Source organism: Protomyctophum parallelum (assembly GCF_964188405.1).
Source record: "Protomyctophum parallelum genome assembly, chromosome: 13".
Lineage (NCBI taxonomy): Eukaryota > Metazoa > Chordata > Actinopteri > Myctophiformes > Myctophidae > Protomyctophum > Protomyctophum parallelum.
In genome coordinates this window covers 27,243,871-27,258,870 of record NC_139708.1, presented here as the reverse complement: position 1 = coordinate 27,258,870, position 15,000 = coordinate 27,243,871, and the positions used below count along the sequence as shown (strand labels likewise).

Below are 15,000 nucleotides of genomic sequence, written 5' to 3'. Positions count from 1 at the left end.
GCGAAAAAAATCAAGGATTTTAGCCCGCATAATACAGAATTTTGTGTTTTTTTCTGGAGGGTGTATTTTTTCTGTCTCGTAGAGTTAAACATGTAGCTAGGTGTAAGTCTATAAGCCTCCAAAACTGGTGGGTCAAACTGAACAACCAATATGTCAACTTGAAGCTATATTCCCTGCTTTCATGACATGAGAAAATGAAAAATAAATCCAATGGCAGTCCCCCAGTCAAATTTGGTCACATATATGTCTATGTTACTAATAGTTCTCACCAACAGTGGTTGTAATGGTTCAGTCCAACTGAAGAATGGTTCAGTCCAACTGGTTCCTTCTTATTGAGAAGAAACTCCTGAAGTTTCAGTTTCACCTCCGTGCTGGCTATGGCACCTAGACGCGCGCACGCGCACGCACACACACACACACACACACACACACACACACACACACACACACACACACACACACACACACACACACACACACACACACACACACACACACACACACACACACACACACACACACACACACACACACACACACACACACACACACACACACACACAGGTTCAGAGGTTCAGTTTGACCTCTGTGCAACCTAGACACACATTTAAAATTAAATTTATATTTTTTTCATCAGTAGTAAACCCTGCAAACAAGTATGGAAATGCCTGAATCTGACAGGTTGTGGATATCACCGATTTGCTAAAAACATATATATATATTTGTTTACATCATTTCCTCTGATAAGTCCTAGTAGTAAATAGTAGTAGTAAGGTTGAAATCGTAGAAAATACAGAGTTTTACAGGTTAATTAGCGCTCTATTTAATGATAAAACTATAAAGTTGGCTTACCGCTAATTAAATTGCTTTTTCCCTTCAGCCTCAATGCATTGAAAACAGAGCAAGGTGGTGGATGAGGCCTTTCTAGGCCTTTTAAACAGAGCAAGGTGGTGGATGAGGCCTTTCTAGGCCTTTTAAACAGAGCAAGGTGGTGGATGAGGCCTTTCTAGGCCTTTTAAACAGAGCAAGGTGGTGGATGAGGCCTTTCTAGGCCTTTTAAACAGAGCAAGGTGGTGGATGAGGCCTTTCTAGACCTTTTAAACAGAGCAAGGTGGTGGATGAGGCCTTTCTAGACCTTTTAAACAGAGCAAGGAGGTGGATGAGGCCTTTCTAGGCCTTTTTAAGAGTATTCCATTTAAAATCACACTGGATAAATACTCTCTCTTGTGTCTTGTCCTTGTCCCTCAGTAGAGTAATCTGTATTTATATAAATAGTAATAAGTATATTTACTCTCTTGGGTCTTGTCCTTGTCCCTCAGTAGAGTAATCTGTATTTATATAAATAGTAATAAGTATATTTACTCTCTTGGGTCTTGTCCTTGTCCCTCAGTAGAGTAATCTGTATTTATATAAATAGTAATAAGTATATTTACTCTCTTGGGTCTTGTCCTTGTTCCTCAGTAAAGTAATCTGTAATTGTAATCTGTGTTTTTCCTGCTCTTCGTTCATCTGTTGCTCCGCCTTTCTTTTCTGCTCCATTTCCTGTTGTCGCTTCACCGCCATCACTTCCTGTTGGTGCTGCACGCACACACGCACGCACGCACAGTTAAACACACACACACACACACACACACACACACACACACACACACACACACACACACACACACATTATATCAAATTAAGTTAGCTCAGAAATTTGAATCAGTTTCTACTCTAACTAAGAGACTCACCGCTCACCCAAACACATCTCTCTGTTTTTACTAGAAACACGTAGACAGACACACACACACACACACACACACACACACACACACACACACACACACACACACACACACACACACACACACACACACACACACACACACACACACACACACACACACACACACACACACACACGTGCACGCACTCTGAGGTGCTCTTGCAGCTGGACTTGGTGCTGTCGCGTCAGGACGTCGTGTTGTTTCTGGAACTCAGCGAACAGAAGCTGTTTCTGGACCTGTTGCTGTTGTTTCAGCAGAACCAGATCCTGCTGGAGCTGCTGTTCACGCTGCTCTGAGAGCTGCTGTTCACGCTGATCTGAGAGCTGTTGTCCACGCTGATCTGAGACCAGCTGAGAGGAGTCTGATGGACCTGGAGAGGAGAGGAGGTTACACACTGTTTAATACAGCCAGAGAGAGGAGAGGTTACATGGTGCTGTTAACGCTGATCTGAGAGCTTCTGTCCACGCTGATCAGAGACCAGACTGTCTACCATAGCACCTAGAGAGAGGAGAGGTTCCATAGGGTTTAATACAGCCAGAGAGAGGAGAGGAGAGGTTACATGGGGTTTAATACAGCCAGAGAGAGGAGAGGAGTAGTAGAGTCTAAGGATGTGACGGTTTTCGGTTCAACCGGTTAGGGCTGGGCGATATGACAAAATCTCATATCACGATATAGAATTTATTTTATCACGATAACGATATACTCACGATATAGCATATTTTTTACGATACCTATTTTTTTATCTAAAAAAAATGATTTTTGTTCAGGTCGAGTACTTTACTGTACTTGGGCTGTACTGTACTGTACTGTACTGTACTGTACTGTACTGTACTGTACTGTACAAGCTCTCCTCCCTGGCCTCTGTCTGTGTGTTAGGCTGCACAACAATGACACTTGGTGGTGACAATAATTATGCTATTTCCGTGCTCGGATACAGGGACACACACATAGCTGTCTATAGTGGTTGCACCACTCAAAAAACAGGAAATGAACACTTATGCTAATATCAAACTTATGCCAATTACTTATGCTGCAATGTAAATTCACATTATCCAGTCTAATTATATGAATATAATACTGATGCCCTGCCCATGCACAGACAGGCTCAAAGCAAGTACAAAAATATTACAAAATAAAAAATATATATTAATAATTAGAAGCTGAACTCAATTGTTCAGCCTCTGTAGACATTTTTAAAGCTCAGCTCAAGACCCACTTCTACAACATTGCTTTTAATTGATCTTTTATTTTTTGTTATTCATGTCCTCACTGTATTGCATTACTGCTTGTTTTTTTAATGTCGTTGCCTTGCTTTTCTTTCATTCTCCATTGTTCTGTAAAGCACTTTGAGCTGCATTTCATGTCCTGAAAGGTGCTATACAAATAAAGTTTTATTATTATTATTATTAATAATTATTATTATTATTATGACAATTAAAAAGAAAAAATAAAGAAATAAGACGTTCAGACACAGAAGTACAGGCCTGTGTCTGCATTAAATTGACTTAAGGAAAAAAGAAATACCTCATGTCACAGTTTGTCACTATAGGTGTTTCAGTTCATTTTAAGCTCTGTATAGGGAATCAAAATGTTCTGTTGTAGTTATAGTTTAGTTTGTTAAAGACGTTGGGCAGCTTAACGATGTTTAATTGACTACAGGCGATAGAGTGAGAGAGAACGCGACCGCGTCGTCAACTCTGCATGCCCAGCTGTGCCTATATGGGAAAAGTGGAGGTTTTTCTTTTCCTTTTTTTTGATGATCCCAACTTAAGTTAGCGTCTTGTGTTGTTGTTGGAAGCTGTTGCTGAATTAAGGACTTTTCAAATGGAATAATTTATTTGGAACAATAAAACAAGACAGACACGGACACGCAGCAGAGGACTGCACAGGTAAGAGGGAAGAAGTCTTGGAAGAAGTTTGCAACCGACGACGGACGAGCTCAATTGTTCAACTGTGTAAAACATACGTGGCTACTGGCTCACGCAGTTTATCAATTTGACCCAGCATGAAACCTGCATTTATAACAGTGAATGGCCGGTTACTTTAGGGCGCGTTCGGAAATAGCGCACTGGACGCACCGACGCACTGTGCAATGCAAACTGATGGATGAGTGCGCTCCGGTGTGTATTTCCGAACGTGCCCTTAGTGTTACACCGCTCTGAATCTCGTCAGCCATCATCTCCCTTCATGTAATCCAAACCACTTCCATACAATGGAAGACGTTGCCCCTCTTAAAGCCTCTTTTAGGTGCAAGCTCCTCGGCTTGTGTTGTGGTAGTGTTGGCTACTTGGGTCACTGTTTTCAGTGCGGTGGGCTGCTGGGCATGCCGTATATAAGCGCTGTGACGTAAAATACTGCCGTAAACACTGTCGTAAAGCGAAACGGCGATATAAACGATATAGCTTATTTTTCGTGATAGACATTTTCTATCGAAAATACGATATATATCGCCCAGCCCTACAACCGGTACGATCCGGTTTCATCTAGTAAACCGGATTCATTTATTTAAACCGATTGAACCGTATTTTTATGTTTACCGACAGAAGCGCCAGCAATGCTCGCCGCGGTGGTCAGGCTCACTGCTGGCTGGCCAGGAGCCCAGCACACACACACCAGGTGTCAGGTTTCAGCACACACACACCAGGTGTCAGGTTTCAGCACACACACACCAGGTGTCAGGTTTCAGCACACACACACACCAGGTGTCAGGTTTCAGCACACACACCAGGTGTCAGGTTTCAGCACACACACACACCAGGTGTCAGGTTTCAGCACACACACCAGGTGTCAGGTTTCAGCACACACACCAGGTGTCAGGTTTCAAGTGAATGGGGGCAGGGGGGTGGAGCTGGGTGGACCACGCAGTGTTTGTTTGTTTACAATAAAGCTGTTGTCACTGTACACAGTACTTTAAAACAGTTGTCATGTTGCACAGAATCAATTTGGGCTAGCACTAGTAGCCACCTGTAGAAACCCCTCTCCTGCCCGCAGGCAGCAGCCCCCAGTGCCCGCACCGTGAGACTGTGTTTTGTTTACCCAGTGACAGGGACTGAGAGGGTTTTCTCGTCAGCGAACGGTCAAGCGGCCAGTGGCTTTGTGGTTAGAGTGTCTGCCCTGAGACTGGGAGGTTGGGGTTCGATCCCCGGCCGGGTCATACCAAAGACCCAGTGGCTCACTGCTTGACACTCAGCATAAAGGGTTCAAGCATGTCTTAAAGACATAAAGAGTTGGATGACCCGTAATTACCTACTCCTCAACTCTGACAAAACGGAAGTTATCGTGATCGGCCCTAAGCCCCTAAGAGACAAGCTAGCCGATGAGAACTTTTCCCTAGATGGCATTACCTTGGCCTCCAAGGCCACTGTAAAGAATCTGGGAGTTACCTTTGATCAAGATATGTCTTTCAAATCGCACATCAAACAAATCTCAAAGACTGCCTTTTTTCACCTGCGAAATATTGCAAAGGTTAGGCACATCCTGTCCAAAAATGACGCAGAAAAACTTGTCCACGCATTTGTTACCTCAAGGCTGGACTACTGCAACTCGCTATTATCAGGCTGCCCAGGTAAGTCTCTGAAAAGCCTACAGCTAGTTCAAAATGCTGCGGCGCGTGTTCTGACAGGTACCAGAAGAAGAGACCATATCACTCCTTCACTGGCCTCCCTACACTGGCTCCCGGTCAAACACAGAATAGAGTTCAAAATTATTCTCCTTACCTACAAAGCTCTCAATGGTCAGGCACCACAATATCTCAAAGATCTCATTGATCCCTACAAACCAAATAGAACACCAGTGCGTCTACAGTATGCAAAAATGCTTACTGTCCCAAAAATATCAAAAGTTACAATAGGAGGCAGGGCGTTTAGGTCCCAGGCACCTCAGCTGTGGAACCTTCTCCCGGCTTCGGTCCGTGGGGCTGACACGCTCTGCACATTCAAGACTAGGTTGAAAACCTTTCTCTACGACAAAGCCTATAGCTAGACCTGTCTCCAAGTCTAGCTCGATACCATAGTCGTACATTGTTGTGTGGGTCTGTCTCCCAGCAGTACTTGTAATATACACTATATAGGCTCCAGTAAGGCCTGCCACTAATCCAACATCCGGGGAATCTCTCCCCGGAGTCTCTTTTCGTCCTCCCCGTCGCAGTTCTGTGGACCTCTAATATTAACCCCCAACTGACTGCCGAGTGTGACCGTGGATCAGGCCTCTTCATGGAGCCCACCAGAAGTGTGACCTGGACCCGGCCTCACAGAGCTCGACCTGATGTGGACCAGACCCCTCCACGGAGCCCACCTGTCTATTTCTGTCTATTTCTCTCTGTCTATCTCTCTCTCTCTCCCTCTACCCCCCCCCCCCCCCCCCCCCCCGACACGGTCGAGGGCAGATGGCCGCCCACCCCAGAGTCGGGTTCTGCCTGACATTTCTACTCTCCTAAAGGGGAGTTTTTCGTTTACCATTGTCGCAAATTCGCAATATTGCTTGCTCTGGGTGGATCTTTGTTGGTTGTAAAGTGTCTTGAGACAACTTGTTGTGATTTGACACTATAATAAAATTGAATTGAATTGAATTGGATCGGGGGGTCAGTCCCTGCGACATACTAGCGTCATGTCCAAGGGGTGTACATCAAGCTGCCTCACACTACAGAAACAGGAGGCTACTGCCCTGTGTTAGCCCCCAGGTCCCTCGCAAAAATCCCGGCATTCTTTGCTAGAGGGCCAACAAGCAGTAATGCAATACAGTGAGGACATGAATAACAAAAAATAAAAGATCAATTAAAAGCAAGGGTGTAGAAGTGGGTCTTGAGCTGTGCTTTAAAAATGTCTACAGAGGCTGCCTGTCGAAGGTACAGTGGGAGTTTGTTCCACGCTGTCGGCCAGTAGAAGCAAAAAGCTGCTTCCCAGTGTTTTTTAGTTGCCATTTTTTTAGGCAAAGCGAGCAGGCCAGCAGTGGAAGACCTTAGGGGGCGGTTTGGGACATATTTAGGGTTTGTAATTTTTACAAACACAAAACTGAGCATTCTGTGTCACTGGTTTGTAATGGACCCGATTTTTCGGGCTCCATCCCTAGCTATGGACCAGAGCTGATTGGACCAGAGCTGATTGGACCATAGCTGATTGGACCAGAGCTGATTGGACCAGAGCTGATTGGACCACAGCTGATTGGACCAGAGCTGATTGGACCAGAGCTGATTGGACCAGAGCTAATTGGACCAGAGCTGATTGGACCAGAGCTGATTGGACCAGAGCTGATTGGGCTCCATGGCTGTCTCTGTATCAAAAAGAGTCACATAGTGGCCCTCTGGAGAGAGGGAAACCAGCCAATCAGAATCAAGGATTTGCTCACCTCCGCCCTCGACTCCGCCCCTTCCTGTCCCTCCGCCTTCGACTCCTCCCCTTCCTGTTCCTCCTCCTGCATCACTGCCTGTTCCCAACGACACTGTGACCTCCACTAATAGAGAGAGAGACAGACAGACAGACAGACAGACAGACAGACAGACAGACAGACAGACAGACAGACAGACAGACAGACAGAGATAGGCCTTAAGATAACAGTAGTTCAGGATTTTTCAGTTTGTATGTATGGCTGTCAAGGCCAGAAAGTTGTTTTTTGTAGCATGTATAACTGGTGTGTGTGTAACTGTGTGTGTGTGTGTGTGTGTGTGTGTGTGTGTGTGTGTGTGTGTGTGTGTGTGTGTGTGTGTGTGTGTGTGTGTGTGTGTGTGTGTGTGTATGTGTGTGTGTGTGTGTGTGTGTGTGTGTGTGTGTGTGCGCGTGTGTGTATGTGGTTGTTTTATTGCCCTATAGAGACTATAAATGTTGAGATTGACGTCAGAGAGACTTCTGCTGTGGAATGCTAAGCACACACACACACACACACACACACACACACACACACACACACACACGCACCTGATTATTGGGGGGGGGTCCCCAGTTCAAATATTATGATTATTAATATTTTGTTGGGGCGTGTGTGTGTGTGTGTGTGTGTGTGTGTGTGTGTGTGTGAGTGTGAGTGTGTGTGACTGAGTGTGTGTGTACTGCAGTAGTGTATGACTCATCAATGCGTCTATGAAAAACCTCTGGAGTATTTATGTGTGTGTGGGCTGTTTTACACACACACACACACACACACACACACACACACACAGGGAGTACCTGGGCTCGGTGATGAGTTCATGGGGGCGGAGACTTCGGCCCTCACTGCTGCGTGCGTGCGTGTGTGCGTGCGTGCGTGTTAAAGTGGATCCTCTGCAGTCTTCATGATCTGAAGAAAGAAATAACAATATTTAAATTCAAACGGAGAATCCAATTGGACGACACGGTGAGCTGGATGAATCCTATTGGACGGACCGGGCGCGTTGTCATCAGCGTATCATGAAATAAGGGGAGGGGCTGATTTTAGCGTTATACTAAAGTGGTGTATTTCGATTGGGCTGTTTTTTTTTACTCAAAGGCTTTCAGCTTTCAGGAAGAAACCAAAAATAGTAAAATACACAGGAAAGACATATTCAATTTATAACCACACCTGGGGGTCTATTAGAGTAATGTTAGCTCCATAGACACATACACAACACCTGGGGGTCTATTAGAGTAATGTTAACTCCATAGACACATACACAACACCTGGGGGTCTATTAGAGTAATGTTAACTCCATAGACACATGCATACGAGGAGTCCAAGCTGCTTCTTTTCACCTGACAGGGGGGGGGGGGGTTTCCCCGGTCGGACGTAGCGCGTGGAAGGAACACGTTATTCTGACCAGTTCCTTTCCCCTCCATTAGGCGCCCCGGCTGGCCGGGGAGGGGAGGCAGTATGATTCGATTAGCTTGCTCGCACCCACACCCACACCCACACACACACACACACACACCCGTTGAACCCAGGCAAGCATTATTGGGGGAGTTCAGTTCATTTGGGGGTCAGCGTGTGTGTGTGTGTGTGTGTGTGTGTGTGTGTGTGTGTGTGTGTGTGTGTGTGTGTGTGTGTGTGTGTGTGTGTGTGTGTGTGTGTGTGTGTGTTTCAAGCTAATTGGATCAGTGCTCTTAAGTGTAAAGTGATTTAATACCATTGTATTTAGACAGTAACTGAATCCTCCATATGTTAGACCCAGAAATGTTGCTTAGTATAAACTTTAATCATTAAATTGTCATCAGATGAGATTAAGCTTTGTTTTTTGCAAAAAAACGTCCATAGCCGTGATGAGGTCAGCACATTTGGGCAAGTGGCGTTGTGGCCGTTTTTAGCCCAAGGAGTGTATTTTGTGCAAAACTAATGCTTGGAATGGGTTCAGAATCAAAACTAATGCTTGGAATGGATTCAGAATCAAAACTAATGCTTGGAATGGATTCAGAATCAAAACTAATGCTTGGAATGGATTCAGAATCAAAACTAATGCTTGGAATCAGAATCATGGACAGAAACCCCCTAGTTTGACACATTGTCACATGATACTTAAAGCATAATAATTTCTTTTTTTTTAAATATTTATATTAGTGCTGTCAAAGTTAACGCGTTATTAATGCATTAACGCAACACCTTATTAACGGCGATAATTATTTTAACGCATTAACGCAACAAAAAAAAATCTCTCTTTTTTTTTTACCCTTCGTGGCATCCGTAGCTCAAAATGTATTGCATTACTTCCTGCTCTGAACCACTAAACCAATCACAGCGATTGGCAGGCGGGATGTTGAGGAATACTGGTTTGTGATTCGCTTACACGTGTGTCTTTCAACCAGCGTGGAACCAATAACCGTTTAGAAAAAAACGCACCACCCGCTTCACTAGTAAACAGCTGATCACGAAGCAAACAATGGAGCCACGAGAAAATAGAACTAGTACTATACTAAATGGACAATTTACCTTTAAAACTCTACCAGATGGCACAATAGACAAAACCAAAGTTGTCTGTAGCCACTGCCAGGCAGTATTGAGTTACCATCGAAGTGTTTCGAGCCTTACGTATCATCTACAGGCAAAACACACCGGCGTCGATGCCAGCAAAACGCCGGCAAAACAATCATTGTGACAGTCTACGTTGGCTGGAGCTTGTGCGAGAAGTATCGATCAACCAAAGCGTGTCAAGCTAACAAATGCTATTGCAAAGTGGGTGGCTACAAGTTGCAGGCCAGTGCTTATTGTGGAAGATGTTGGCCTGAGGGATATTGTTAGGATTGCATCGAATGACTACACGTATGTGTTACCCTCGAGAGCCACGATCATAAAAAGAATACACGAGTTGTATGAAACGGAGCGGTCTACACGCGCCAAGGAGTTGGAACAAGCAACAACCGTCGCTCTCACTGGAGATCACTGGACATCGCTTGGTAACCACAACTACCTTGGGGTTACAGTCCACTATATTAATGGCGATTGGAAACTGCGTTCACATGCACTGACGGTCATGAAAACTGAAGAGCGACACTATGCAGACATATGCGCCAAACATTTCATTCAAGTTGCAGAGGAGTGGAACGTTTGTGATAAAGTGAGTACACTTAGCACAGATAGTGCCCGAAATATGGTCGCAGCTATGAATCACATGCCCACATTTGATCATGTTCCCTGCACTGCACACAGTCTCCAGCGTTCTGTCACAGTGTCTCTGCAGAACAGCCCGTTTGACAATGCACTAGCCAAATGCAGAAAAGTCGTTGGCCACTTTAAACACAGTCCAGCTAACGCTGCAGAACTACATCATCAACAAAAAGAAGAAGGGAAAGTGGAGGAGTCACTTATTCAAGATGTCCCGACCAGATGGAATTCAACTCTGGCAATGATTAAGAGTGTCCGCAGAAACGAAGAACCACTGAGAGCCGTCCTATCCACAGGCACCACAGCACACAAGAAGATTGCCATGCCAACACCAGCAGAACTGGACAAGTTGCATAAGTTGGAATTACTACTGGAGCCCTGCAGGTATGTTTTAGGTTTTATATTCCTCATTGTCATGGATAAAGTGTGTATTTGTAAAGCTATTAGCCGAATTTAAACTTAAATCTTGTAATTTGTCAATAATAGTGTGGCAAAAAAAATCCCTGTGGGGTGTGTGTGTGTGTGTGTGTGTGTGTGTGTGTGTGTGTGAGAGAGAGAGAGAGGGTGGGGGGTTGGGTGTGTGAGTGAGAGAGAGAGAGAGAGAGTGTGTGTGTGTGTGTGTGGATGGAGTATAAGAGAAATTAAATGGGCAAGAGTTTAATTGAGTATATATGAAATATATAAATGAAATGTAGAAAGAAAAACAATAATTGTGTGTGTATTTGTAATCAGTGAATGGTCATTTCTCAGTTTTAAGTGAAGTAATTTTGAATTATATTCTGTGCAAATATGTGACTGAACTTCTGGGAGGTGAGAAGTATGTTTCATGCTCGGTGGTGCTTCCTGCTTTTTGCCATATGTCTCGGGTGATGGAGAGCTCCGATGATGACCCTGCCTACGCGGTCAAATTCAAATCCACATTCAAAACAGACATGGAGAAGCGCAAAGTGAGCATACATTTATTTTGTAATTTTTTTTGCCTGCAATAAAGCACCTATCTAACACAGGGAAGAAACCTATATGTCTGAAGTACAAGTGTTATCCAAAGAATATGAACCTATTCCTGGATGTTGTTTGTTTTATAATGGACCACATTGGAAACAAATGTTGGCTTATTGTGTTCAGCGCATTTGGTGCTTTTAGTTGGTGATACTGTGTTAATCATTACTTATACACTATTCTGTTCTGTTCTATACTTCTATTCTAAGGAAAAGGCCAACGTGGGTTATCTGAAGATTGCCACTGCACTCGACCCAAGATTCAAGGACCTCAAGTGTCTACCCAGAGCAGAGAGAGGTGCGGTGTGGTCTTCACTCAACACTTTACTCAAGGAGAGTGTTCCCCAGCAACCTGTGGAAGAGGCACCAGAGCCACCAAAGAAAAAGTCTTCCCTCTTGGTTGCTTCAGAGTCCGAGTCCGAAGAGGAAGAAGACACAATTGACGACTGTGTGGGCCGATACAAAGCAGAGCCCAGCATCAGTGAGGACGCCTGTCCATTAGAGTGGTGGTCACAACATGCAGGCTCACACAGCAGGCTGGCCTGCATGGCACGAAAGTATCTGGCAACACCTGCCACTTCAGTGCCGTGTGAGAGGCTGTTTTCCCTTGCTGGGCATATTGTTCAAAAGAAGCGTGTTTCTTTATCATCTCAACATGTTAATCAGCTTGTATGTCTTAGCGACTGGCTTCGTGGAAAGGAAGAATAGGTTTGCCAAAGAAAAATGGACTATAGTCTAAAGAACCTTCTGCAAAGTAAATGCTGTTTTTTTTTTGTCGTTTGAAAGAGTAACTTCACCTTAGTCTCACTGGGACACTGAGACAGACTGTTTCTTAGTTCTAGGTTGAAGGTTCTGACTGTCTAAACCAGAGGAAATGTTATGGCCCACTGAGACAGACTGTTTCTTGGTTCTAGGTTCTGACTGTCCAAACCAGGCAATGTTACTGCCCACTCACTGGGACCCACTGTTTCTTGGTTCTAGGTCTGACTGTCCAAACCAGGCAATGTTACTGCCCACTCACTGGGACACTGAGACCCACTGTTTCTTGGTTCTGACTGTCTAAACCAGACATTTGTATTGCCCATAGTAGCTGCACTTGGTTAAATAAAAGCCTTTGGAAGCTGCTAATAAGTTCCTTCATTTGGCTACAACACAATACACAGTTTTCTTTCAGTTCATCATTGAATTTAGAGCAAAAAAGGTTTTGCGATTAATTGCGATTAATCGCGCGATTAACTACACAAATCATGCGATTAATCGCGATTAAAAAATTTAATCGCCTGACAGCACTAATTTATATAGGTTGTTAATGGTATGGTCACATATTATGCTAATTACTCAAATTGCTGTCTGTCTGTCTGCCTGCGTGCCTGCCTGCCTGCCTGCCTGCCTGCCTGCCTGCCTGCCTGACTGTCTGTCTCTTCATCCAGCCATCGATCTATATAGATCATATTATGTCAAAGTCAAGGCCCGGGGGTCAAATTAGGCCCGTGAATGAATGATCTTTGGCCCGCGGGATGATATTTAATTAAGTATTAGAACTGGCCCTCTGGTATATTGCACGGACCACCATAATACTACAAGTCCCACAATGCACTGCGAGTGCATTGTCACGTATTGAGGGCCCGCAAGCGCAAGCATGCGTCTTCTCTTCACTATTGATCAGCAGTGAAAGTATATCACTTGTGGTCAACTTTCAGCTACCCCTCTCCCCAAAAATGTGTGTTGAAACACAGTCCAGCCATCGACTTGTACCAATTTCTTTATTTTGGCCCACTGTGTATTTGAGTTTGACATCCCTGATAGATAGACGGACACACGCGCACGTAAACACACACAAACACAGACACCCACATACTGTGTTGTTCTATTTTTGTCTGCCGTGTGTGTGTGTGTGTGTGTGTGTGTGTGTGTGTGTGTGTACGTGCATGCATGCATGCGTGTTTTGGCCCCTCCCACCCCTGAGATGTGCAGGAAGTGCTGCCTAGCAACCAGGGAGATGTAACCATAGCAAAAACTCACCTCTAAGCACGCACGCACGCACGCAAGCACGCACGCACGGAGGAGGAGACAATTATTTTTTAAATCACACTCATGTGAAGTGAGGGGCGCCCTTATCATCGTGAATCATCTCATTCTGGCCAATCACAATTTGCGCCCTCACCTTCCATCTTCAATGATAGTGTTTTAAAGTAACAGACACTCAAAAACTGTTTTAATTTAATGTTTGTGTTTGGATAAATAAACAACTACACTTTAGAAACAAGACCAAATAAACAACTACACTTTAGAAACAAGACCAAATAAACAACTACACTTTATAAACAAGCCCAAATAAACAACTACACTTCAGAAACAAGCCCAAATAAACAACTACACTTTAGAAACAAGCCCAAATAAACAACTGCACGTTTAGAAACATGACCAAATAAACAACTACACTTTAGAAACAAGCCCAAATAAACAACTACACTTTAGAAACATGACAAAATAAACAACTACACTTTAGAAACATGACCAAATAAACAACTACACTTTAGAAACAAGACCAAATAAACAACTACACTTTAGAAACAAGACCAAATAAACAACTACACTTTAGAAACAAGACCAAATAAACAACTACACTAGAAACCAGACCAAACTAGATAAAGTGCCCCTCGGGGCACAGGTCTCCACCAGGGCAGGTCAGGTTGTGGCCTCCTGGTGGCGCTATAATAAGCCAATGTGAAAAGGGTTCCATTTCTTCTTTCGCTTTTTTGTTCTTGCTTAATGCTTAATGCTTAATGTAACTCGCTCTGGATTAAGAGCGTCTGCTAAATGCCTAAATTGATGGCAATTGGATGATTTGAGGATTTTTTTTTGTTCCAAAAATGTGTTTTGCAAAAATCCACCTGTTGGTTGCGCTATAACAGGCCAATGTGAAAAGGTTGGGATATATTCATCAGCCTAGTAGGAACGTCTGTGAAAGATTTCCCATAAATTTGTTTTACAAAAGTCGGCCTCCACACTCTCTCCCCATGCCTTCGGCCTGGTGGAGACAATAAAACATATACTCTCTCCGCATGCCTTCAGCCTGGTAGAGACAATAAAACATACTCTCTCCCCATGCCTTCATGGCGGAGACAATAAAACATACTCTCTCCCCATGCCTTCATGGCGGAGACAATAAAACATACTCTCTCCCCATGCCTTCAGCCTGGCGGAGACAATAAAACATACTCTCTCCCCATGCCTTCAGACTGGCGGAGACAATAAAACATATACTCTCTCCGCATGCCTTCAGCCTGGTAGAGACAATAAAACATACTCTCTCCCCATGCCTTCATGGCGGAGACAATAAAACATACTCTCTCCCCATGCCTTCATGGTGGAGACAATATAACATACTCTCTCCCCATGCCTTCAGCCTGGTGGAGACAATAAAACATACTCTCTCCCCATGGTGGAGACAATAATCACAATCCAATATGTTTTCCATAACACAGCGCCCCCTGCTGTCTCCTGCACTATAAACAGGTGGTACTCAGGATCGTTCATAGTCGCAATCTGCAACACTAGATTTATTTGTATTCATTATAATGTGGATTAAGGTTGGGCGATATGCCAATTTTTTTCAACCGCCAATCGTCTGACCAATATTCGCCGATTGACGATGTATTCGTGTCATAAAAGTAAAGTGAGAACAGCTCACT

At 44.2% G+C, this 15,000-nt stretch overlaps 1 protein-coding gene across 1 annotated transcript in view; it reads right to left on the bottom strand.

The window, feature by feature from the left end:
* The window catches only part of hdac5 (histone deacetylase 5), a 43,982-nt gene that overhangs the window by 26,212 nt on the left and 2,770 nt on the right, over positions 1-15,000 (bottom strand). The window contains exons 2-6 of the mRNA XM_083780418.1: positions 7,928-8,036; positions 7,113-7,217; positions 1,916-2,139; positions 1,434-1,578; positions 270-384 (exon numbers count right to left, since the gene is read on the bottom strand). Coding sequence (XP_083636544.1) covers positions 270-384; positions 1,434-1,578; positions 1,916-2,139; positions 7,113-7,217; positions 7,928-7,949 — 611 coding nt within the window. The 5' untranslated portion in view covers positions 7,950-8,036. The remainder of the gene's footprint in view (positions 1-269; positions 385-1,433; positions 1,579-1,915; positions 2,140-7,112; positions 7,218-7,927; positions 8,037-15,000) is intronic.